The following is a 25,390-nucleotide window of genomic DNA, read 5'->3' as shown; positions in this document are numbered from 1 at the left end:
TTTCGCTTTCCGTCATAATATTTATTCTTAAAAATGAGTAAGCAGACAGTTTGTGTGTCCTGTGAATACCAAAATGTTTGTAGAACAGTACAGAACAGTAAAACACCTTTCATTATATTTCTATAACAAGACCTTTTGAACATTTCAAAAGTCAAAACAAAGGACACATTCTTTAATATTACATCAATTCTTTCATCTCAGGAAATAGACCACAATTTTTTTTAGAAATAGATGTAAAAAATATACAATTAAAGTGATCAGTGTTAAACAGCAGGCTATCTTTTCTGATGCACATAACTATTAATTTGCACAATATCAGTGAGGAGGTGGACATTTTAGAACGCAACCACACCGGAGGGACCAATCACATCTTTAAAAGGACTTCACAGCTTAGACAGGAGGAGCTTCAGTCACTACACACTTCCCCAATTTCCCTCGTAACGTACTCTGTCTCACACTTCCTCAGCTCATCAAATTCTTATTTCTTCCCCTGCTTTCTTTGCCTCCTCCTGAAAAAACTATAAGAGAATTTTTCATTCCCTCAGATGCTCTCCTCTCATTGCATTTTCATCAGGAAACAAGGACACAGGAAAGAAAAAAAGGGAAGTGAAAGAGTTGGACAAAGTAAGGAAGGGTAGAAAGATTACTTGTAGTCATTTGAGTGCTGACAGGATGATCTTGTACTGGACAGAAATTGGTCTGAATAATGAGACCAGCTCATTGACCCCGAACGCATTTGCATCGATGACAGGGGTCAGATTGTGCTTTCACACCTGCAGTGGCTCAGACAGCAAAATTAAAAAGCTGTATATTTCTTAATGAGGTTTGTGTCAGAAGAAGTGTTTCCAAAAAAATACAGCGATAGGAAGAGCATTGCCAAAGCATGAAAGTGAGATGACATAAAAAGCATCACAGTTTCAAGAACGTCATGCGATGAAGAGCTAAAGAAGTAAAAAAAAATGGGAAAGAAGTGGACAAGCAGAAAAAGAGTCAGAAGAGGTGAAAGCAACAAAACACAAGAAAACTGACAAGAGGGAAGAATAAAAAGAATCAGAATAGAAGACAGATGAGGTTTGAAATGCTCATCTGATGGGCCTCTACAGGCAGAGCGGGAAATAAAAATGCAGGGTTGGAAGCACATCTATCTGTCACTCTGTGTTATGCTCAGTATAATTACTGTGAAATGACAGATATCCGTGACTTATAGGAGGGCGGCTAGAGGAGAGAGAGAGAGGTGTGTTTTTAGACTCAGCCTGCGAGTCACATAAACACACATCTATTTGTGGCCTGGTGCAGATCTGTAGCTCACGCTAGAAAATGAAACTATAACCAATGGTGATTTTAATGTTTAAACCCAGGCATATTTTATATTGGTTTATTGTTTTTGAATCTAATCAGGGATATTTAGTTTTACCACAGAAATCTGCAAAACCCTAAATGACTTGATTTGTGCTAACATGATAATCAATAACCTAATAATTCCTTCACATTATTCCAATAAGCAGAGTTTTCGCTAGTCTTTTTTTGCAACAACAATAAATTCAAGTAAATAAGAACAGCTCGACGATCAGAAATGGTGTGCAGGCCTCAAAGTCACAGCTGTCACTGATAACATGTGAGATTTCTGTGGCAAAACTCTTGATGTGTAGTTTTACAAGGAAGGGTAACTGATGCCCCCCTACGGCCTCAGTACATAGACACCACTGAAATATTCTTTCTTAACAAGCAAAACTACTTAATATGGTCCCCAAACTGCTACATCTTAAAAAGTCACATTTGGGTACCTAGTACCTAATAGGGTGGCACAGCTCTTTGCCAATAAATGTACAGTGAAAGCCTTGTACAACACAACACACGGGTATCGTTCTAAAGGCACAGACACTATCGTGATCATTATTGACAAGGTACCAGGACAGGTTGTATCCATATAATGTCATTAAACTGATTTTAAAATATTATTGGTTAAGAAAAAAGCTGCTTTCATCACAATGTTAATTAAGAACATCAAACGTGTTATTTAAAGTTTGTGCAAAACCGACTACATAATAACACGATAGCTTTTCCTTTTTTCTTACATTTTTTTTTACAAAACAAAAATAACACTCTGAGTCATTTGTTTCATTTCCTGTTTTGAGTAGTGGCTGATAATGCTGTTTTTGTTTCATGGACATTTTATATAGACAACAGGCAGCTTGGTTGGTCAGTCAAGCGGTCAGTTAAAAATGCGTTTCCTTCTCTGAGATGGTGGATATTTTCCCATCGGCCTTAAGTTTTGCATCGTTGGCAGCGTAAGGACTCGTGGCAGCAAGTTTCCCTCTCATTTTCAGGTCTGGGCTGGGGGTGGTTAGCTTCTTTATTCTCTGCACAGAGCCAAAGACACAAAGAGGAAAGATAAGAGAATATATTTCAATCTCTGGAAGGTGACACAGTAACACAGCATCAGCACCACTTGGCCCTAAATGCAATACTGTACGTTTAAAACTGTTAAAATCATTTTATATATTCAAATGAGTGTAATATTTGTAAGCTATTTGTAAGAGATTTGGGTAGATGATCCTTCAGTTTGGTGAAGTTTCACTATTCTAGTAGGAAACAACCTAACTGTCTTATGTTTGTCTCTCTTTATTTTGCCTCCATGAGACCTCAAGTAAAGAATCATGACTTGTTGAAGAAGCATAAACTTTTGAACAGGATCATCATACATGCTCTAACCTGTGTATAGCTTTCTTATCTTTGATACACATATTTGTATGATTTCTATAATAATTATATATAGAAATCAGTATTATTATTATTATTATTATCAGTAAGTATTATATATACGGTATCTTATGACTTTCATATCTCTCTGCTGCAAGATTAGCTCTATATGAGGCTGGTAAATTTGATTTCAGTATTTCCATTTGCATGTGTACCATATGCATGTTTTACCTCAGAGAAGGTGCCAGGAGTCTTCCAAATCATCCAGATAATACCCAGAGGGATGCAGACCATTGAGGACATGGCCATGAACCAGCCAATACCATAGCCCCAGTCAGGGTAGACGTAAACATTGTTGTACTTCAGTGGTTTGTATTTAATCAAGAAAAACAAGAAAATTCCCTGTGGCAAAAACAAAATTCAGTTTGCAAATGTTTCAATTTAGAATATGACATAAAGAAACGGCTTTAATAAATAAATTAAAGTTGCAGTACTGTATCTTTGTGGATTGCTGTGCAAATGTATTATTCAAAGTTAGGAGTTTAAGAATATGAAAATCAACATTTCCGGGTGACACAGCACGGCAGCTACACAATACGAACTCATTATTCGCACATGTGATAAAAATATATGATGATCCATGTTGATTCAGTATAAAACTCCAGAGCCATCCATATGTATCTTCAGAATTTTGTTTTTCGTTTTTTTTTAATTTATAATTTTTTTTAACATGATACGCTGTTTGTGCTACTACAGCTCTTGAAATTATGCCACTCACAGCACAGATGCCCGGGGTCAGGATCATCCAGCACCATTTGATGAAGAAGACTGGTTTGTACCCAATCATGTCTTCAATATTAAGGTAGAATCTGTCACTACCTGAAAAAAAAGTATGATTCAGTGACAGTTTCTGTGTGTTTCATAAAAATAATGATGTGGTTAATCTTTAAAGACAGTTTGTGACTCTCTTAACAAGGTGGACGAAATCTAGTCTGAAACTTTCTATCAAGAAAGCCGAGATCAATTTGTTTTGCTTCATATCTGATTTATTGTGCTTATAATAGATCTGTCTTTGTAAGTTGTTGTCAGTTTGTCAGTTTAAATTAGACTTACAGTAACATAATTGTATTGACATCTAAACGCAGGGGGAAAAACATGTATATTGCTTATGTATATTTTATCAAATATACATGTATGCATAATATTTGAGTCAAGTAGACAGAAAACAACCTTATGTTTTATTTAAAAAAGCACAGAAAGCCACTGCTTTAGGATTACTTTTATTATTATGCATCAGTAAAACGATTGGTGCAAAATTAAGAGAATGCTGCATGTGTTTGAGACCAATCTCCAGCAGAGGGCAGAGAAGAAATATTATTGCAGAGTGTTAAAAACATGATGGCTTTTGCAGTGCTGCAATCTGTGGCAATTGCCCAGCTGACAAAAGACAAATGACTGTAATCTCAAGCGACAAGAGGGGGAAGTGAAGTGAAAAACTGAAAACACTGCTTTGATATTTCAAGGTGTATAGGTCAAAACTCTTATCTTACCATACACCCAGCCGATGCATATGGACTCAAATATGGCTACGAACAGCAGACACATCCCGCTGGCAGCATACGCATCAAACAGCTGGAAGACGTACATCCCTCCCTGACAAGACAAGACAAGTGTCAGTTTCCTGTCAAAGCCCCTACATGTCAGACTCAGTTGAACAAAATCAAGTATAAAGTTAACGATGAGTGCATGATTATGGTTAATGGCAAGACCTCAGTAGCAAACAAAATAAACTTGCAAACATCCCACACTGGTATTTTCATAAGGATTTGTCCCAAAATTAAATAATTCTACACAACAATAAATATTTTATATTAGAGCCACTGACAGACACCAGCTATAATGCTTTTTTTCAAATCTGGTTTGAGTCTGACTGAAGGATGCATTTACAGTATATTTGGTGCATTGTAGTATAGTGTGTCAGGGATGACTGCATGGAGCCTCCCGTTCATGCTCTGATGGCCAAACTTGCACTGAGTCAATTGTTTGTGAATTTGTGCTAAAAAGCTTTAAAGATGACCACTGGGCTTCATTGGTCACCATAGTTGTGTTCAGGTTCATTTTAGTTGCCAAAATGTGTTTGTTGGTTTCAATTTAGCCGTAACTGCTTAAACATGTTTAATTGCTGTTAAGATCATATTAGTTTCATTGTTTTGTTCTTTTTGTTTTAGGTTGGGTTTATTTTTACATTACAATGCATTGGAGTATTTGTCAGGGGTAAGATATAAGGTAATACACCACCGACCATTATGTAACACTAAAAATAAAACATTAAAACTAATGAATTATTATTTCCTGCCTGGTTTTATGTTATTTCTTTTACTAAACAAAATCTTTTATATATTTTTTGCCACTGATACATTAAGTTTTTGGTCAATAAAAATAAGGACATAAATTTGATATTTATGTTTTTGAACAGTGACACGTTTTTTGTAATTATGCCTCTGTAGACTAGCACAGTGGATTTAAATTAAATGATTTAGATGTGATTGAGGTCTAGACTTTCACCTTGAACATTTTATATATATCAACAATTCTTCACTACATCCATTAATCTTTTTCTTTTCATCCTGCCTTACAGCTCTTCTTAGTTTGTATTTCTCTCACATCTTCACATTTCATCTCAAAAGGTAGTCTTGCATTTTACCTTCCCCTGCACTCAAGACAAGTTATCAGCTCTTCCACTAAAAGCGTCATAAATAAAATCTCACATGAATCTTACAGAAGGTTACATCACAGCTTTACTGTGCTAGTAAAGCTAAGCTAAGAATCGTCTCAAAATATCTTAGTATTGCACCACACTCCCAGAAGAGCATTTAAACTGTGTTTAATCCTACTCTGAGACATTTTATTCAACATACTTTTTTGTCAGCTTTTGAATAAAGCTTCTTGAGTCCCATTATAGGTGGAAGTTGATTAAAAAGTGATAAAACTTATACATAGTGGTAATAGGAAGGAATAGGCAGTAAAAACAGAGGTCAATCAACTGAAAGCTCTAAGACAAAAGACTGAGAGAGAAAGTGCTATACTTCCATATTTTATCAAGTTTCATCCCCTGTGCCATCTCCATTATGGAACACTAAAGAATGGTACTGTACATTCATAGTGGAGATGGATGGAGTTCAGTGCAGACAGAAATGTGAAATGCTTTTAGTGGCTGAAAGAGGTTTTTGAAACAGATCTTCAGGTCTAAATTACTGCTGTCAAATGTCCATATGTATAGGTTTGTAATGGTTATCTAATGGTGTGTAAGGGTTATCAATAAAAGAGATCAGGGCACAATTAAAAACAATTAAAATAACAGGAAAAGGTTTCTATTATCTACAGTGTATCTGATTGGATTTCATGTAAGGGATGGATGGATGGATGGATGGATGGATGGATGGGCAGGTGGGGGTAAATATTATACAGGCATTTAACTTATGGGACATTTAACTGACAAGCTATAGCTATCTTACCTCCATACACATGATGAGTCCTATGAAAAACGAAACTATAGACATGCCTAGGATCAGTAGTTCTCTGCGATAGCCTCTCCGGAAGGTGTCTGGGTACATGTCCACCACAGCTGTCACCAAGCTCTCCACACATACAAACTTAGATACAAAAAATAAAACTGAAATTTACAGGATAGACACTTTGATGAGAAAAAAGACCATAAGGTCATTATATCATCATTATATTATACATCAACATAAACTGAAAACTCTTTGAGCAGGATGTTCCTCTCAGTATATGCATCTGTGGTGAAACCAGAAATGTTTATACCTGGAAGTAACACTGGAACCAAAAAGTTGCACAGAGGGGGAAAAAATCGCCAGACCTCGTTTTTGCTCACAATTAAGATTTGCCAACGTTTCATTGACATATTGTGCAAGTGCTAACATTTTACCTTCGTTTATTCAACTTTGGAAATACATGTTTCCTGCCAGAAACCTTCTGCGACCCAAATGTAACCAAAAACTTTAAAACAAAAAATTTAAACAACAATATAAAACTGAAATCAATAGAGCATGTAATCCATGTCATGCATATATGATTTCTTCACAAATATTAAAAATTTGTAGAGGCACATAGAACTCTAATTGTATGTGGCAAGGATACAAATTGTGACTGTTGAACTGAACGCGTTCCCTCATTTTCTCGATTTTCACTATGTCAGCTTGTACTCATTAGATACAGTGTTTCATGACCACATATTGGCATTCTCACAGGATTAGCAGGGTTGTTCACCCTCTTACTATGTCTAGATTATCATGCTATCACACTAGAGGAAATAAGCTTCATGTGTTGTCTGCCAAGCCGTAGGTCTCAGCAAACCTTCAACTTTGTCACAAGCTTAAGAGTCAGCATTCCCAGGATATATTCACAACAGCAGTACTCACCTGACTGTCCAGGCCAAGGAAGATTAGCATCATAAAGAACAGACAAGCCCAGAGTGGAGACAGAGGCATCATAGTAACAGCTTTGGGATATGCAATGAATGCAAGACCAGGACCTGAATGAAAATATAAGAATACAGATTCTCAATTACAGGACTGCTGGCAGTGTATCTGATAGAACAAGTACAAAATTCTAACAGCAAAACAAAGACTGCTTGGTCTACAAAGAATAAATTAAACTTCACTTTTTAGGATTCTGCAAAATTATATAGTTCTCAAAAATCCTCAAAAATGAGACCTAATGGTAGCATGCATTATGTGAACTGGGCTGATTCTTGTTGTTATTGTTGTTACAAATCAGACACTGCTTTGATTTTAGTCTTGCATCTAGCTGACGCAGAGCAGCCATTGTAGAAAGGTGATCCTGCTTGTAGCGGAAAATATTATAGAGGTCACAGAGATCACTCAGCAAACCACATGTAAGTTTGGAACTGGCCAAGTCTTGTTTGGGTTCAAGGAAGTGACTTAAACTCAGCCATCAGAAGCCTTCTGCAGAGAACATTTCAGGATGCCAGACAGTCTAGTCAAAATTAAAGTGAATTTAGGACGAGCATCCGACTTTCCTTAAGTGGCCTCAAGAGGTCTCCTGCAGATGCCACTGCACAAGTTCATAAGATAAGATAAGATAAGATAACCTTTATTAGTCCCACATGTGGAAATTTGTTAGAGACTTCCTTTCCAATCAGATGAGGAGAACCCAACAGTGCCAAATGTTGCCAAAGTTGACATGACATTTTTGAATATGCATAAATAAATGAAATTTAAAATGTGTTTCATATTTTCTCCCAATGGATTATTTGAAGCGCTTTGTGTGAAATGTCACATTATCTTTTTTAAATTCAATCTACAACACAAAGTTTGCAGGTGACTAATCTTGGGATTATCTGATCCACTGTGAGGCTAACTGCTTGAACAGAAGAGCTGGCATGCTATTGCTTTATTTAGCACCCACATTTGGTGACTGTCCCAGAGAAATACATTATCTGAAGCATTATGCCCTGTCCTTACTGTGCTCTAACAAACATTTTAAATTTCTCGCTCTGTCTCTTTCACTAAATCTTTCATACTGACTTGAATAAATCATAATGCGGTGATCTAAGAGCCTAGGTAAAGAGTGTGCGGTTATATAACTGCGAGTGTTTACTCATTTTAGCACAATATGATGGATGAGAGCACAAATGCTCAGGTTTTGTTTCTGTTTTTTTAATCTGCAGTAGCTGCTGTAGATCGAGCACATGATTTCATTACGGTTTTGAAAGTTGGTACTTTTCAGAAACATGTCATTATATTGTGTGTTGTTCTCTCACCAGATTCTGCAACAGCTTCGATGGGAACATTTTGTTCGTAGGCCATAAATCCCAGCACAGAGAAGATGGCAAAACCTGCCACAAAGCTGGTGCCGCTGTTCAGACAACACAGCATGATGCAATCCCTGAGTACCAAGACAGAAAGAGAGTTAGAGATCACACTTATTGGAAGAGTTGTTATTGCAGCTGACACTAGAAGCAGCACAGACAGAACAGAAACATGTTGCGTAATAAAGACATACTAAAATGATACATAATTTACTAATGCATAAATTCTTACCATTCGCCGCTTACCCATGGGGCTTTCTTCTTATATATTAACCATTTTGGAAAATCAAGATGGAGGTACATTTCAGTGCTGTTTGTGTGTGTTTTTTCTGTCAGCATCTCCAATATGAAATCAAGAGACTTGCTAGAAAAGTGTAGAATAGCTAAAGACTGCATGAAACTCCCAATATTTGGGATGACCACCTTTACTCTTCAACACAGATACCTCTGTTAGTCAAGCCTTCTTGTAATTTCTTTAAGTAGGCTTCAGGAAACAGTTCCTCAGGCTTCTTGAAGGACATTTGGTGTCAGCTGCCTTCAGTAATGTTGAGGTCTGGGCTCAGGGGAGGCCAATCCATGACTGGTGATGTAAATCTATCTATGTATGCTTTTCCTGTGTTGTATTTTCCAGATGGTATTGCATAATTGATTAACATCTGAGCTAGTTTGCTCCATTCATGCCATCAGTTCTGTGTCAGGTCTCTGCTGGATTATCTCCTATTTCTGACGGGCACGACTGAAAAAGCAGCCAATGTCAAAAGAAAACAACTACCAGACCCTCAGACAGACTGCAAAATGATGGCTCAAAACCATTTAAAAAATGACAAGAAAGTCTGGCTCCATGGAAGCAAACTATAAAGAAATGAGAGGTGGGATTTATCTACCACACTGACCTGTTGGCTTCAGCTGTACTAGGAAATATCTCAAAGAAAATTAAGCACTCTAGCATTTCTGAGTGTCTTTGAACAGAGTTTGGTCATGTAATAGAGCTGCCACTGATTTTCAGACCAGTTTGCACGGAGCACAGTTGAGACAAAGTGATGTAACTTAACACGTGTGCAGTAGCAAAGGCCAAAGGGATATTGTCCACTTTATCCCTGTGTCTCACATCCTTCTTAATTTGTAATGTGTTTATAATCCTACTGCATGATAGTGGCTAATTGTTTTCTACTGTTAGTTTTATTTATAGACAGACATCCATCAACTGGAATTTACATTCTTACCTGTAGCAGTTATTGTTGTAGGCATTATAACTTCCCAGCGCAGTAAGACAGCCCAAACAGATGGCATAGGAGAAGAAGATTTGTGTTCCTGCATCCACCCATACCTAAGTACCAAAATATACAGTATGTGTAGAAACAGACAAGATCAAAGAACAAAACAACATAAAGTGTTTCTAAGGTGTTGACAAAAATTATCCAAGTCAGTAAACTCGGCTTTTCTAAGGACGCTCATTTGCCACTAAATATCCACAAACCAAACATCATCATCATCCTTTGTGATCCTTTCCAATCTTTGTGATTTGTAAAAATTAATTTAAAAAAACAAATTAAATTGAATTGTGTATGCTTTCCCATTTAAATGAGATCACCATGATATACCTAGGGGTCATTTATCTTCTCTAATGAAACTTTACATCTCTTTTGTTGCCCTTCATTCACCTTTTTTTAATCCTTTGTAATGAAATTATGGCTCAGCTCAAATGGAGTCTTTCCCTTCAGACAGACAGGGAAGCAGCATGAATTATGAATTAAAATCCTAAAAGTAGCTCTAAACTTTTTTCAGAGGCTCATTATTTAAATTAAGTTCACTACTTTATACAGTTTGGAGGGATTTGAGGTAGGGAGGGTAATAGAAGCTTAAATTAAGCAATGAATATTATTTAATCTCTCTAATTGAAACAGATCTTGACAGAATTTAAAACCTAAAAAAGACAAAGTGGCTAAAAAAAACCCCACCAGACCACTCATTTGGCATTAGAGCCAGATAACTACTGGTAAGTACCAGTTGTATGGTGGTGAGGTGGTTAGTCAGTCACTTTGGTTCAAGTAGGCAACATGTCAGCAACTATCTAACACAAAACAATCGGGACAATTTTGCAGACGTCCCAAAAGAGTGAACTCAATTAACCTTTGTGATCTGCTTAGATTTCCTCCAGCACCTGAAGCAATAACCAGCCTAAAAAAATCTCATAGAGGACAATGGATTCAGTAGCTTGTGCATGTTGAGGATTTTAATGAAATGCCTAGATGATTAATTTCCAAATAATGTGCTGTGGCACAATGCTGTGCAATGGGGCAATCATGTGTCTTTTTGTCTGTATCTGTACATGTTGTGCAAGAAATCGGCTAATGACACATGGACAAAAGGGTCCTTGGAAGAAACATAACTTAATACCTCAAACAATTATTGGATCTGAACCAGAGGATGCAAGGCCATTTGTTCAGCTGAGGTATGTCCTAGTGAAGAGGTCAGACTCTTAAAAAAACAAGCTGTCATGCTACATCTGGATGCAACAAAAGGCTGTCAACAATGGTTGCCAATATGTTTAAAAGAGTACTTTGGGACTTGTCTGAAGACACAGAGCCTATTCTGTATATATATATATATATATATATATACATGAATGCAAATGAACTTTGAACTTTTGGCTTGCCCTTTAATGTGCCTCGGGCAAAAGTTCTTATTTATCAAATATCAGCATGATAGGATGAAAATAGGGTGAAAACATCATTGACAATTTTGTTTTTTTGTGCACAGGCTGAAATGATCCCTTAGTTCAAAGTTGACAGCCACTCTTACTTGATTCTGGATGAACCCACTCTTAATTAAACCTCCATGTTGTCCAACTCTGTTGTTTTTATAAGCACCAATACAAAGGCTCATTTATGTTACCTGGCAAGCTTAGTAGAAACTGAGAGCTTGATCATTGACCATCATCACCTCAGAAAGTCTAGGAAATTTGCATACAGTACCCAAAGTATGTTTCTTGCAAAGTAGCCAGTATTTCTCTTAACTACAGTTTTAGTTTCCCAAACTTACTGTAATGATAAACGTAAAACAATAATCTCACGTTTTCTGTCACCAAAGTTTTTTGTCATTTAGGTAGGAGGGAGTTTTGGTCTTTAATCAAGTAAAAATCTGAGTAAATTCCAATGTGGAGAGCTTACTCTATTATTGACTTTGTATTCTGTGAAGAAAGAAAGTTTCCCTACTCTCAGTTATTTTAATAAGTTTAAGTCTTTCCATCTTTGGGCTGAAAGGCAACTTTCTTGTGGCAATTTTAATGCAAAACAATAAAGTTTGACAATGTTAATATATATCTGATGGGAAATACATCCAAAATAGTATTTGGTCATTGACTAAAGGGGATATTTACATATGTACAATTCATCAGTGAGAAAGCTTTAGTATGTGCATTATGAAACTAGTTTGTAGTGGAACACAGGACCCCAGAAACCCAAGGATAGCATGGGGTGCTAGCAAATTCAAACTTAATGCAGCATGGCTCTTTGAAAACTCTCTCACATCACCATTCAGCCACTAATCTCATTTCCCCACTGAGAAACAATTAACAAACGCAAGGTCTTCGCTCCCTCCTGGGAGTAACCACGGTAACTTCTGTGACCTCACAAACACAGGACTGTTCCTGTGGAAGAACAGGCCTTTCTCTCCTAATGTTCATTAATGTTCCCTTTAGTTCAACCTCGGCTGATGGCCGCACAGTGCAGGGAAACCTTGAAAGCCCAGGCTCAGAGAGAATCACTTGTTGATGTTGTGCCTAATTTGGCCGGCTCGTGTTTGGTTATGTTGAGACTGTGGCTCCAGGAAACTTGTCTACTGTGTGAAAGCTGGATGACATAGGCTGTTAGATAGTGCTCTTGTAATGTAAATGTACCACTCTTGGTGTGCTTTACATCTCCCTCTGCTTATGAATGATCTATAGATTTGAACTGAGGCATTAAGACATGAAATTAGCTTTTATGTGCCCCTCTACATCTGAGCCAGGCATTATTAAATGGAATTTCGTTCCAGAGTATTATCACAATCTATCACAACTGCATAAAGAATACAGACCTATAACAATTAGTTATTATTAGTTATTAGTTATCACTTATTTCAGTCCTTTATTTTACCAACATGCATATTGCTGCTGTTGTGCAATAACCTTTTTACCTTTTAATATGAACTAATTTGAACTATTAAATGATTAAAAAATGTTTCTCCAAAGCTGATATATAGTAAAAAAAACAAAAACAAAAAAAAACAAAAACAAAACAAAAGCCTGTGGACTTTGGAGTGCAAACAAAGTACACCCTGATAACTTCCACAGGAATTAAGAGTATGTGTAGCAGCCAGATGCTCCTAGTCAATTCCACTTGATTAACTGATCATCAGGAAGTGTAACCACCATTATAAAAGCAAAAATGTGGTCAGTCCTATTAACACAAAGCCACAATTTTCCCAGGAGTGGACACCCTGAGATCAAACCGTGCAGTGCTCAGAGAAACTGTAAAATCTAAATCTGAGACTCTGGAGGAACTAGTGTGCTAATTGTGTAAGGTCATGACAGTGCAATTACAAAAAAAATTAAAATAGGTATGACTTATTTGGAAGGTTCGCCAGGAGAAAGCATTTTCTCTTTAAAAAAATCATGGCAACACAGCTGAGGTCATCAGTCATTAGGTTGACTATGAATTCATGTATTCCTCTCTATACCAAAGTATTCTACAGTCAAATATGTGTTCAACTGTTCAACAGCAACAGGAAAATGATCCTAAGAATTCCAGCAAAATCTACCTTAGAGCAGCTTTGAAAGTAAAGAATCAAGGTAGCTCAGCCAAAGCCCAGACTTCAGCTTGACTGCAATGCTGCGGTTGGACCTTAAGCGAGAACCTGTACAAATGGCCACAAACTGAATTGAAGCAACACTTTCGCAAGCTACTGAATCATCGGGTGTAGTTCGTTTTTCACAAGACTGCTTAGTTTTGTGAAAACTTTCATTTTCACAACTATATGCCTGACTAGTGAATAGCAGTCTTAGTGTATTCTTTACCTGTTTCTAACAACCATTCATCTCTTGGATAGCTCAGGATCCAAGAATGTGCAATGTGAAAATTATCTGTCATATTTTGGCTAAAGGTTTTTTACTTTTACGTCATCATTTTGTTTTTGCTACTGAAGGTCATCATTGAGTCAACAAGTTGGGTGACTGTTCACTAGCTACACCTAGTAGATCCTGTCATAAATCTCTACTTGCAACCTCACCCTAAATCCTGTGAGAGGAGCTAGGAAAAAACAGGGCAACAGCTGTACTGCCCCAAAAGTGCAAAAAGGAGGGGTGATACATAGTGCAGAGTGGAGGGTGATTGGGGGAGACAACCACTAAAAGAAAGAAAAGAAGAGAAATGTGGAAGGCAACACCCAGCCACACACACTTCACAAAGCTGGTTGAACAGAACAGAGCCCTCATTGTTCCCGAGGAAGCCAGTTTAACATTGGTGTCAGAAGTAATGTCCTCTGGCAAAAAACCAAAAGCTTTCTTTATTACTCTTCTTGCTCTCCCTGTGCTGTTGTATGTGTCTTTATTTATCTGTCCTCATCCCCTTAATCTGTCACAATTTATCTGTTTCACTTTTTCCTTTCTCTTATTTTAATCAGTTTACAAATGTAACTATCTTACTGTACCTTACTGTACAGCAGTTGGAGAGTATATCAAATAAATAAAAGAATCAAATCAGATAGTTTGCTTTTAGTACTATATAGTGAGCTTAATTCATCATGGGATACATCGGTACCCTCAAGATAATAATTATATGGAAAAACAACTTGTTAATTAATAAAAATAGGGTTTATACACTACATTACATCATCCAGTCCATCATTATGGCATTATATTGTATGTTCTTAACACCTTTTCTCGCCAACATGTTGTGTGAAACAGGTTGGTTTGTTGGTGTATAGTTACAGATTGAGGGAAACTTTAGTTTAATTACCAAGAAACAAACTTTCTTTGTTATCACATTCAAGACATCACACCCGGTGTCGCTATAAAGAGTGTAAAAAAGGTGTTTTGTCAGGATGGGAGTCTGACAAGAAAGAAAACATCATATTGACACATTTTGTTTCCTGAAATGCTGTAATGTGTTTCCAAATTGGGAAGTTGGAATAGCTCTGTTTACCTATAAGCATGAAGACATTATGTTTACATATCACAATCACACTGAAGCCGTGTACTTACTATCTATCTATCTATCTATCTATCTATCTATCTATCTATCTATCTATCTATCTATCTATCTATCTATCTATCTATCTATCTATCTATCTATCTATCTATCTATCTATCTATCTATCTATCTATCTATCTATCTAAGAAACTCTATCTTGTGTTGTCATGACCACCATCCAGTGACATTTTCTAGCCCTCTGTTGCCAAGCGACTTGAACCGTCTGCCTTTTCCAGACAAGGTCAAGGAGTCTCCATTTATGTGTGCTTGTTTGTGTCTGTATCTCTGTGAATTCATTGTATGTTAAAGCAACTCCCTCTATTAGCACCAAATACTGATCTTTTGACCATAGCCAAGTCTTTCGATCAGGTTTTCTGACCTGACCTTCAGTTAATCCGTCACCAGAGGAAGTGTCAGTTCAAATTATGCCACTGTCACTAAACCACTAGATTTAAATGCATATTTTTGCAATATTTAATCTAAACAGTTTTTGCTGCAGTTGTTTTGTGCAGAGTAAACAGAGTTTTTGAGGTAATATTGAGAACAACTAGTAATAGGTGTAAAACAAACTGCAAACACTCCTTATGTTTGCAGTAAAAACACTTCATATGCTTAGTCTGCATAGCCCTTTTTGCCGTCATTAATTTAGTGTCCTCAGGCTGTTATAACTAACCTGCCTAAAACAACTCAGTGCAATCAGACTGATTCCATTGATCTGAATGTCATACTGCCTTGCCAAGGACACAATTATAGAATAAACTTGGGACAGTGATAAAATGATGTCACTCTGTCACTGGATTGGATCCAGAAAAGCAAGCAAAGATTACAAAAAAACCAGTATAAAACTTAAGCAGTAACACCTCTAGATGGCACAGTTATTAAAAACAACAACAGCTTCTGCTTTCCAAATTTAGATTTTTGCAGAGTCGCTAGTGAAAGACAGCCTACCTGAGGGTCAGAGAGTCGTGAAATGTCTGGGTAGAGGTAGAACTTGATACCATCGAATGCTCCGGGCAGCGTCACTCCCCTGATCAGCAGGATCAACAGCATGAAATAAGGAAAGGTAGCTGTCACATACACAACCTGTGGGTATAAACATAGGCATATGCAAGCATATGAGTACAGTGTTACTGTCCAAACATAATGAATTTGATTATTACATAACATGAAATGAGGACAGTTAAAACAAAAAGTCTGCAAATGACATTCTGAATAATGCTGGCCTGTGACAAACATGGCTACTACTCAATGACTCATTGTTTTAGAAGTGCATCAGAAACTGAGATTGGGAGACAGTATTCTATGCAACAATAACACATCACTGCTCAGACCTAAAGGTGAGAGGACATGACAGCAATCTAAACAACAATACCTAGACAGGAAAAATTGTGGCAAAGTAAGTGAGGAAAATAATCTTTGGGATAAAAGAGCAATTTGTTTTTTCTTGGTGCACGCAAACATAAAGCAACAATGTGCTGCAATGTGAGTGCTACAACCAATTTTTAACGCTCACAAATTTGACTTTAAAAAGCCATAAAATCTCATAAGGCTCAATGAACATATATGGAGTGAAGCCACAGAGCTGGTTCAGACACTGCGTCATACACACTAACACGTCCCACTTTCCTCAAGTCATATGCCAAACACCCTCTCTAGATTTGGCACTGTATTTAACCTGCAAATTTCCCATCTCTCCCTCTAAAGGATTCATGGTTGTATATCAAGGTGAAGACAACAGAATATAGGACAATGTGTCCTAAGCACAAAGGACTTGTGTGGAAAATATTAGACCGCTGTTTAATTACATAATAGCGCACTCAGTGTGAGGTCAATGAGAATCTGTGGCCACAAGTACACGTTTAACCGAACAACCAGTGAGCCGTCATGCTGCTATGCTTCTATAATATAGTATTTTGTATAAAATGCACGTTTTGTTTTCTTTCTTTCCAACACCACTTCATATTTAAAGAAGAAAGGGATGGGCGAAATCAGATCGTGCAATGCAAACTCTGTTTGCCAGCAACCAAGCTGCTCTCAGTGTCAAAAGACTCCAAAAGTAATTTCTTTTTAAAAAACTAACGTTAGCCTACTGCAACCACCTTGTTTCAGTTGTGGTAGCTACCTGGGTTATGTGCCACTTCAGTATCTTCGATGTACTGTTGCTGTGTGATTTATTACCATTACTAAAGGCTACTCACCACCGAGCTAACATTGTTAGCTGGCGTCAGCTGAGGTTAGTTCATAGACTGCAGGCTGTTAGACTTGATGGATAGCATTAACAACTTGCTAGCGGCAAATAATCACGTGCAGTTCTGAAAGCAGTCTATGAACTAACCTCAGCTAACAATATTAGCTCAGTGGCGAGTAGTCTTCAGTAATAGTAATAAATCACACAGCAATAGTACATTCATGTAGTTGGGAAAAGCATGGCAATATATTAAGTAATTCAAAGTATTCAGAATACGTTACTCACATTGAGTAACTTAACAGAATGCATTACAAATTACATTTTGGGGGATGTATTCTGTAATCTGTAGTGGAATACATTTTAAAAGTAACATTCCCAACACTGTAAGTAGTATGCACGTCAGCACCTGAAGAGTGCTAACTTTCAGGTCAGTTCTTTTTATTATATAAAATAATTATGTAATGCAGTAAATCAATATTATTGAATTATGTGGGGGCAACACAAGTTCATCGTAACTGTGACAAAGTGTCTACACATTTGAAACAACCTGTCATACAAATTTGCCATTTAGATAGTGATTAATTGGGCAAACTTTACAAAACAAAACAAAAAAATCATTGTGACACATAAATTGAAGGTTTTTGGGAACGTTAAAGCTTCACAGCTTATCTAAGGTGTTTTTTTTGGGGGGGGGGGGTTCTACAAGAAACTGCAGTTTTATTTAGTGCAAGAATACATTCATGTGGTAGTATCTTGCAAACAGTAGCTAGCTAGCTTCTGCTAATGTTCAAACCTACACTCTTATATTATTGAACTATTCGGGTTTTGCAGAACTGTGCTAGACATCTCAAGACTCTTAGAAACTCACTGAACAAAGACTTTGGTCTCTTGGAAGGCAGAGGCGGGCAACATACATCCCCTGGCTTTTTGGCACTCAGTCAAAGTCCAATTGAGGAGAGAACAGGACAGAAGAGAGGCAGGCCAGGAGAGTGAAAAGAAAAGAAGGCTCCTCTGGCCCCATCTCTTAAACAGGAGAAGCCCACGGGAGTGATGCTGGCAGTGTGGGAAAATGTGCTTCTCTTGGACGCACGCGCAGAAGTGCATGAGTACGTGCACCAGCGGACACACACTCGCAACTTTATTCATAGCCCATAAGTGGGTGCGCACATACTACAGAGGCAAAATGTAGAATTCACAGATACCGGCCTAAAAACCAACTTGTGTGTGTGTGTGGTTCTGGTACAGCAAAGTTCTGAATCAAACTTCAAAGAAGTTCATTTCATTTCTGTGTGGCCGAATGCAACTGTGACTCAGTCACTGTGAAACTGAAACCAGAATCAAAGCTTAAATACATGAAATCCTAACCAAGTGTCTGTTCGAACAGCAGCAGCATCCATGAAGCTTAATGAGGCTGACCACTTTAAGCTCTGCTAATCCTAGCGTGGCCCACAAGGAAAGTGTGGGAAAATGTGCCTCCTTCCCAGCGGATCACTCCTTTAATTTGTAAAATAAAACGATTACACATCCTGAACCTTCTCTCCCTCTTTCTCTCCATCTCTCTGGAGATGAAAAGGACAATATTCAATCTCTCCATGAACTTTTGATGCTCCGCATGCTCCTTCCCGCTCACCAAACATTTAAGCCACCACAAATTTACTGGTCAAACTTGCCCCTGCCTTGCCGTAAATCTAACAGGAGGGCTTAAATGTGAGAATGGCCGGCAAACAGGGCCAACAAAAGCAAACAGCTTAGCAGAGTCGGAACTCAATGGTCTGTGGAAAAAAAAGCGACCCTCTCTTGCGACGAGTGAGCTGTGGTTAATTTTGCATAGCAGAAGAGAGAGAGAGGCAGCGGAGGCGGAGGCTGAGGATATACTCTGCATGCTCCTCATGAATGCTCTCCTTTCCTCCAGTGAATGCAGGAATCAATCTTGGACGGGCTGCTAAAGCCCAGCCATGAAGAAGCATTCTCCCCTCTTACTTCACAGCCAAACAAAAGACACTTCATGGAGATATAGGCATCGTCCCCCTAGTTGTTTTTTCCCCAGTCATGTAGAATGTGAACCCATTAATTTTTCCTCACACACCTCTCCTCTTTTCTCTTGACTCTCTTTTTCCCTCTCTATTTCTCACTTTATCTCTCTACTCATTCTGGCTCACTGAATCTATGAGAAGGTTTTCAAGGGCTGCTGAGCACCCATAGCCAAGTCCTTACTGTCCTCCCCATGGCTGCCAGAGAAAACTCAAGGCAAGTGTGATTGGAGGAAAGGTAGAAGTAGGTGGTGTAGACACCTCTTTGTCTCGCATTTAATGGAGGGAATTCATTTGGCTTCCTGTGGGAGAGCTTTCTCTTAGGACCAGAAGGGAAAGTGTTTTATCTTGTGGCTGCTTCAGTGGGGCTGTTTAAAATTAAAACTGCCCCAACTTACAAACACTAGAGGTAGTATAAAAGCAGAGTAGCATCCAAACACATTACTACACACAGTATTACTATAAATCCTTCATATTTACAGTTTCAAATAGTGAGACGCACTATCAAATACAGACATTCACACACCAACACATTAAGGCACACATAGAACACTAAACATTTATCCCTTGTTCTCACCTTGCCAGTTGACTTGGGTCCCTTCCAGATGCAGAAGTAGCAGATGAACCAGGCCAGAGCCAGACACATGGCCAGCTCCCAGCGCATCCCTCCCATGTGCTCGATACCATCTGATATCTTGAGTACTCTGCGTCTGATTTGACCAAGAAAACACACAGTTACAGACTTGGAATTTGACTGAGTTCAAATTCTTGGGTGATACGAGCAGGAGTCTAAAAACTTCGCAGGGAAGACGGAGCAGCATCGGAGAAAAAAACAACGCCTCTGCAACCTCCCCGAGACCGATTCTGCCTTTAAAACTAAGCGAGCAAAAACAGCAGTGATTGCTGCTGTGGCTATGCCAAATTTCAGCTAATGCATCTCCAAACTCAACTACATGTAGCAAGTTTACCTTCACTGTCATGCTCAGTTTCAGATTGTTTGGGTAAATTTTGAATAGTTGCAACAATGCAGTGGATTTTTCTCTACTTAATCTACATTTCTGCTAAGAAAAAAAAAATTAAATAAATATTTACAGTGAAAATGTTAGGACAACACGGGAAATACTGCTTTACAAACTGCTGTCCTCTCTTTTTGAATATCACAGGCCTTGTATGTACAGATGCCCCTCTGATGGATCTGCTGGAAAACTAACATAGCAAACCAGTATAAAAGCTGTGAGCATTGGGGGAAATACATCATACATCAGCAAAGTGGGTGGCACTGTGTTGGCCTAACACTGTATGTACCACCAACTCTGAAGTAGAAGTTTTCATGAAGAAATTTTAAAGCAAGGCTAGAATTATATTGACTTAACTGTCAGTATAATTCTAGCTTTGCTGCTAGTCTGCCCTCAACTGCCTAACCATTGTGGGTACTCAGTTTGACACCACAGGTACACTACAGCTACTCTAACTGGTAAATTCTATACAAGCATCACCATTTTCTCGTAGATCAGTGTTAGCAGTACATATTGCATGGCCCTTATAATGTTTATGTTAAAACTTATTGCAATATGCTAAACGGTGTGGGTGCAAGATGCAGAGCATGTTATCAGCAGTAATGACATCAGTGGTGGGGAATCAACAGTGTGTTTCCTGTTTGTTAAAACACAGCCAGGCAACAGCATTGATAAAGGATGAGAAGCGGGAGCCGAAGCCACAGAACTACATGGTGCTGCCAAATCTTTGCCACCGAGTTCAACCCTGGGGCTCTGACCAGCCATTGATCATGGTGACATGTTCTTGGTGGCCGGCCACAGGCTAGGTCCAACACAGCCCCACTGTCCCTCCTTGGTCACCCAAAAGGGCAAGATGTGGACACTAATGTGTGTAAATAAAGTTGTGTGGGGTCTCAGATTTGTTGAAATTGTTTAAATCGGTCAAGGGTGATTCATGCTGACGTGCTCTTGTTAGTGTGACACTCAGTATTTTTGGAGGCTAGTAGTTTTGAAAGGTTCGGTATAGTTCAAACCAAAGCTAAGCACTCCAGGTATCCTTGAATAATACTGTACCGCTATGCATTTTTTTCTATTCAAAATTATTAGGAAGCACTAAAAACGTGTCAGTTTAGGAGTCCTTTTAAACTCTTCTTCTGTAATCTCAGCTTTGCATTTTAAACGATAGGGACCAATAACAGCATTTTTTTATCAGAACATTTTTTAAAGAAAATAAAATACAGTTTTTAGAGGCCTGAGGTTTGTTTATTCTGTACATACAGTACAAAGCAGTCCCTCTTGGCATACGCTGAACAAAGCCTGGTCAGATTCTATTTTTGCCAACAACATGGTGGTTGGCTATTTGGCCATGTCTTACTCCTGGGTTCGGTTTATGTTCCTGGCTCAGATCTGACATTTTCTATGACAGTTAAGTTGGTCGTCTCTCTCAATTTGAACCTAACCACAATCTAAATCTAACAGTTTTGATCAAAATATGCTGTTTTAAAAATATTCTTAAGTAGGTTGCCCGTTTGATTTGACCCAGCAGTGTAAACACAGCTACTGGCAGTGAGACAGGAAGTGTGGTCAGCATTACACACTGACAAGGCCTGATCTGTTGCCACACACATGGCTCTAGCTGGGAGACAGCTGGCCAACCAGGGCCTGCTGACACACAAATATGAAAAGGGCTGACTAATTTTCGGGCGTAAGGTTAGTGGGGGCAGCAAAAGAGTCTGGAGCTTGAAGCATATGGCAACATTAAGAATGGAGGGGAAGAGTGTTGCGTTGAAGATTGCCTGAACTGACAAAGGATGGTGTTAGAAGGCAAATGGTGATTCAGTTAAAATAATGAGGTTTTGCACTTGCAAGCAGATGTGAAAATATAGAAATAGAAGTGTACTCACTCCCAGAACTCAATGACTGGAGAAGATGCATTAGGGTTTGTGATGTTGGTGGCATTTTCTCCATAATAGTCAACACAGTATTCTGTAAATACACAATAGGTTATCATGTTGAAACCACCATGCAGGTGTATGTGTAGAGTTGGCTTTGCACATCAAACCTAGAAGGTAATTTCTGTTTTCTTTCCTCCGCACAGGTTCGCAGGCGTATTTGTTTTTCTAAGAATTTGCTCCACTGTTATTTCCTCCTACCTGTATTCCAGTAGTGCCCACAGCCAGCCCACGGCAGCTCAGTGGTGAAGCAGTTGAAGAGGTAGAAAATGGCCCAGGCGAGGATCACTACGTAGTATATGTTTAGATGAGCTTCAATCACCTGTGTTGCATAGCCAATGCCTGAAAAAGAAACGTGAGGCTGATAAAAGAAGGAAATTGGAAAGAAAATGCAGGTAATAGCAAGATTTATAAATGACTGCAACCTTCACTGCTCCAGTGGTTATAAGGCACTCATAAAACAGGCAACATTTATCAGCCAAACTAATGTGTCTTCCATCGGCTTTCTCATCAGTTGTTAAAGTCAAGCGCATACTAGAAGAAACATATCAAGTGTGTGTTTTCTCACCCTCAAACAGTGGGCAGACTTTCCTCCAGCAGGTGATGCCTCCCTCACTGGTAAACTGACCCAAAGCGGTCTCCAAGAAAAACACGGGGATACCACAGCAGATGAAGAAGATGACATATGGAACAAAGAATGCACCTTGTAGACAAATAAAAACACACACAGTACATCAATATATGCGATCTATACAAGAGAGTAACACGTCTGGAAGAAAAGCAGATCAAAATTCCTGCATCAAATGCATCTATGAAAAAAAAGAGTAAAGGGCAAAACAACCAAATTCACATGAAAGCACTCATTACCGTGTCACACTCACACTGCAGGATGACATTTTTAGATCATGAGGCAAAGCCATACTGTGCAGTCTAATGGTGCCTAATGAGGTAACCTGCCTGTTATTGACAATATTCTGCATAATAGATGATATAATAAATTACTCAAACCACTTGCCTGTTTAATTTTCATAAAGTGAAAGTTCTAACTTTTCCTATGATGCAACAGAATAAATAGAATTCAAAAAATAACTTGTAGGTCTTTTATGCAGGAATTGGTTATGTAACTTGAAAAAATTAAAACATAGTCTCAATCTTTTTTTCTTTTAGTCTGCCTTCGTGTAAGGCAGTTGCTTTTATCTCTATTTTTCAATATATAAATTTTATATTATATTTTTAAAGAGCAACTCTATTTCCATCCCACTACCCCTAAATAAAGGAAACTTTCTTGCCTCCTCCATTCTTGTAGCAGAGGTAAGGAAACCTCCAGACGTTGCCCAACCCAATGATTTCTCCAGCCACAGACAGGACGAATTCAATCTTGTTGTTCCACTGGCCCCTCTCATTGTATCCCCCACTGTCTAGGCTGGAGTTTGACCCTTCCGGGTCTCTGCCATCCTCTGGTTTTCCGTTTATAACAGGCCCGCTCTTCTCAGCTGTCATGACGCTCCAGCAGCCTGCTGAGACAGAAAAAAACACAAGCAGAAAGAAATGAAAAAAACAAAACAAAACAAAAACGACAAGAAAAGAAAGGTGACAACAGAACGACAACTTTAAACGAATTCAGCTCTTTTTTCCTCCATCTTTAATGGAACATCTGAATGAGTGTCCAGTTTGTGCAAAACCACGCCCATCTCCCAGTGCAGACTTGAATAATACGCGAAGGTTCCAACCAAGTGAAAGCTGTCCAGTTAATTATTGCGGTCAAAGGCACTTTGACCACCTGCAAATCTAGGAAAAAACCCCCAATAAATAAACATAAAAAATGCTGAGTGTTAAAGCTATCGTCCTCTTCAGCAAAGAAAAAATAACGCATATAAACGTCACAATGACTCAAAATGAAGTTACTGGATAGCAGCACAGTAAGTTAAAAAAAATGTCGAACAAGAAGACAACAAACGTGGTAGTTAAAACATTCTGGCTCAAGTATGAAACTTTCTGAAAATAAAGTCGGAGTGGCTCTACTTACCAGTCTCCTATGGAACAATGTCTAACCTCCTTTTTGGCTCCCGCGATGATGCGCACTAACAATTGCCTTTACAGAGCGCGGGATGGTTAAGCCTGATCAGGGGGGTGAAAAGAGGCGAGAGGGGGCAAAAGAGGAAAAAGAAAAACAAATCTGGGTCCGCGTTGAGTGATGTGATTTTGTTAAGTCTCGCGTCTATATAAAGGAAGATCGCAGACGTGGCAGAGCAACGGCTGATCTTGCACCAGGCGATGGGTAACCTGCGACTGCGCTCCCACTCTCCGAGCGGTCTACTCTCAAGCGCCTCTACTTGGATAAAAGCCATTTGGTAACCAGTCTAGCTCTCACATCAGCGTTACCACGGCACAGGGAGCAGGGTGGCCATAAGGGGAGACTGGACAAGCACGAGAAAAAAGTTGGGGAGATGTAAGTTTAGGGATGCGGTTTATAGTTGAAAAATAACCGCACTTCCAATACTGTTTGTCGTGTGACTACTTTAACACACTGATAACACACGCATGTAAATCCATAAATGGGATCAGGGACGATCTGGGGCACGAACTGTGTGGATAATTGGTGGTCTACCTTCATGAATAAGTGAAAAAAAGCTTCCCTCAAAGATTAACAAGTGTTCGCGTTCTGCCAAATATCAGCAGATTTTTAACATTCTGGGTTGTGAGCCACTGCACGACAGAAAGTTTCTATTTAAACTTGGTTTTAAGGGAACGGTTAATAACAGTTAGTTAATAATACCCTATAATAATTAAGCAATAAGACAAACATACATTGCCAATCACTTTCAGAGAGCATCTACACACCTTTAAATAATTAAAATATAGTTAAAGTTGGGGTTTTTTTTTAATTAAAGAACGTTTGATTGTCACCCTGTCTTGGTCATATATTTTAGATTGTCACGTAATACATAATTATTATTGCCCTCTATCACAAATTTTTGATAAAATTGTGTGTGTGTGTGTGTGTGTGTGTGTGTGTGTGTGTGTGTGTGTGTGTGTGTGTGTGCGCGTGTGTGTGCGCGTGTGTGTGTGTGTGTAACAACAGGTTAAACAGTTCTTTTACTTGAGGTTTTTGTTGGTTGAACAGTTGTGGGAAGTCAAGTCCTAATCTTCAGTGAGGCAGTGACCCTGTCTGCTGTATGAATTGATGTCAACAGTCTGGTCTTCTATGTCAATGCAGTTGAAGCTTTGCTTTTAGCATACCAACTCACACGTCTTTGTCTCTCCTAAAAGTCACTCTGCACCTGATAACACAACACGGGTGGATTTCTTTAGTGAGAAACACTGGATTGTTGTCAGCAGCTAATGATGAATGACCAGCCTGTCATAAAGTCTCTAATAACCCATGCTGCTTGCAAAACGATTATCGCCTTATGTGCTTAAAAAGGGAGTTTATAGGGTTTG

The 25,390-nt window shown here is 38.6% G+C and overlaps 1 protein-coding gene across 2 annotated transcripts; it reads right to left on the bottom strand.

The window, feature by feature from the left end:
- On the bottom strand, positions 1–24,267 carry slc6a11b (solute carrier family 6 member 11b). 2 transcript variants are annotated; one of them, XM_085274276.1, is made up of 15 exons: positions 23,976–24,267; positions 23,239–23,466; positions 22,518–22,652; positions 22,151–22,291; positions 21,902–21,983; positions 19,580–19,712; positions 15,733–15,867; positions 9,778–9,881; positions 8,507–8,631; positions 7,143–7,255; positions 6,216–6,353; positions 4,251–4,353; positions 3,479–3,579; positions 2,932–3,102; positions 1–2,360 (listed from the first exon to the last, which is right to left on the bottom strand). In XM_085274276.1, the coding sequence occupies exons 2-15, from the start codon at positions 23,447–23,449 to the stop codon at positions 2,217–2,219; spliced, it is 1,836 nt and encodes a 611-aa protein (XP_085130402.1). In that variant the 5' UTR covers positions 23,450–23,466; positions 23,976–24,267; the 3' UTR covers positions 1–2,216. The 2 variants fall into 2 exon arrangements, with proteins under 2 accessions (XP_085130402.1, XP_085130403.1); XM_085274277.1 differs by having other exon boundaries at positions 23,239–23,463.
- Between the last annotated feature and the right edge of the window lie 1,123 nt (positions 24,268–25,390).

This window comes from Mchenga conophoros, linkage group LG5, assembly GCF_057382185.1.
Source record: "Mchenga conophoros isolate Kocher_MC1m ecotype Shallow Benthic linkage group LG5, M_conophoros_male_GT1.1, whole genome shotgun sequence".
NCBI lineage: Eukaryota > Metazoa > Chordata > Actinopteri > Cichliformes > Cichlidae > Mchenga > Mchenga conophoros.
Note: the sequence above shows the minus strand (reverse complement) of the source record. Positions and strands in the feature narration are given on the sequence as shown.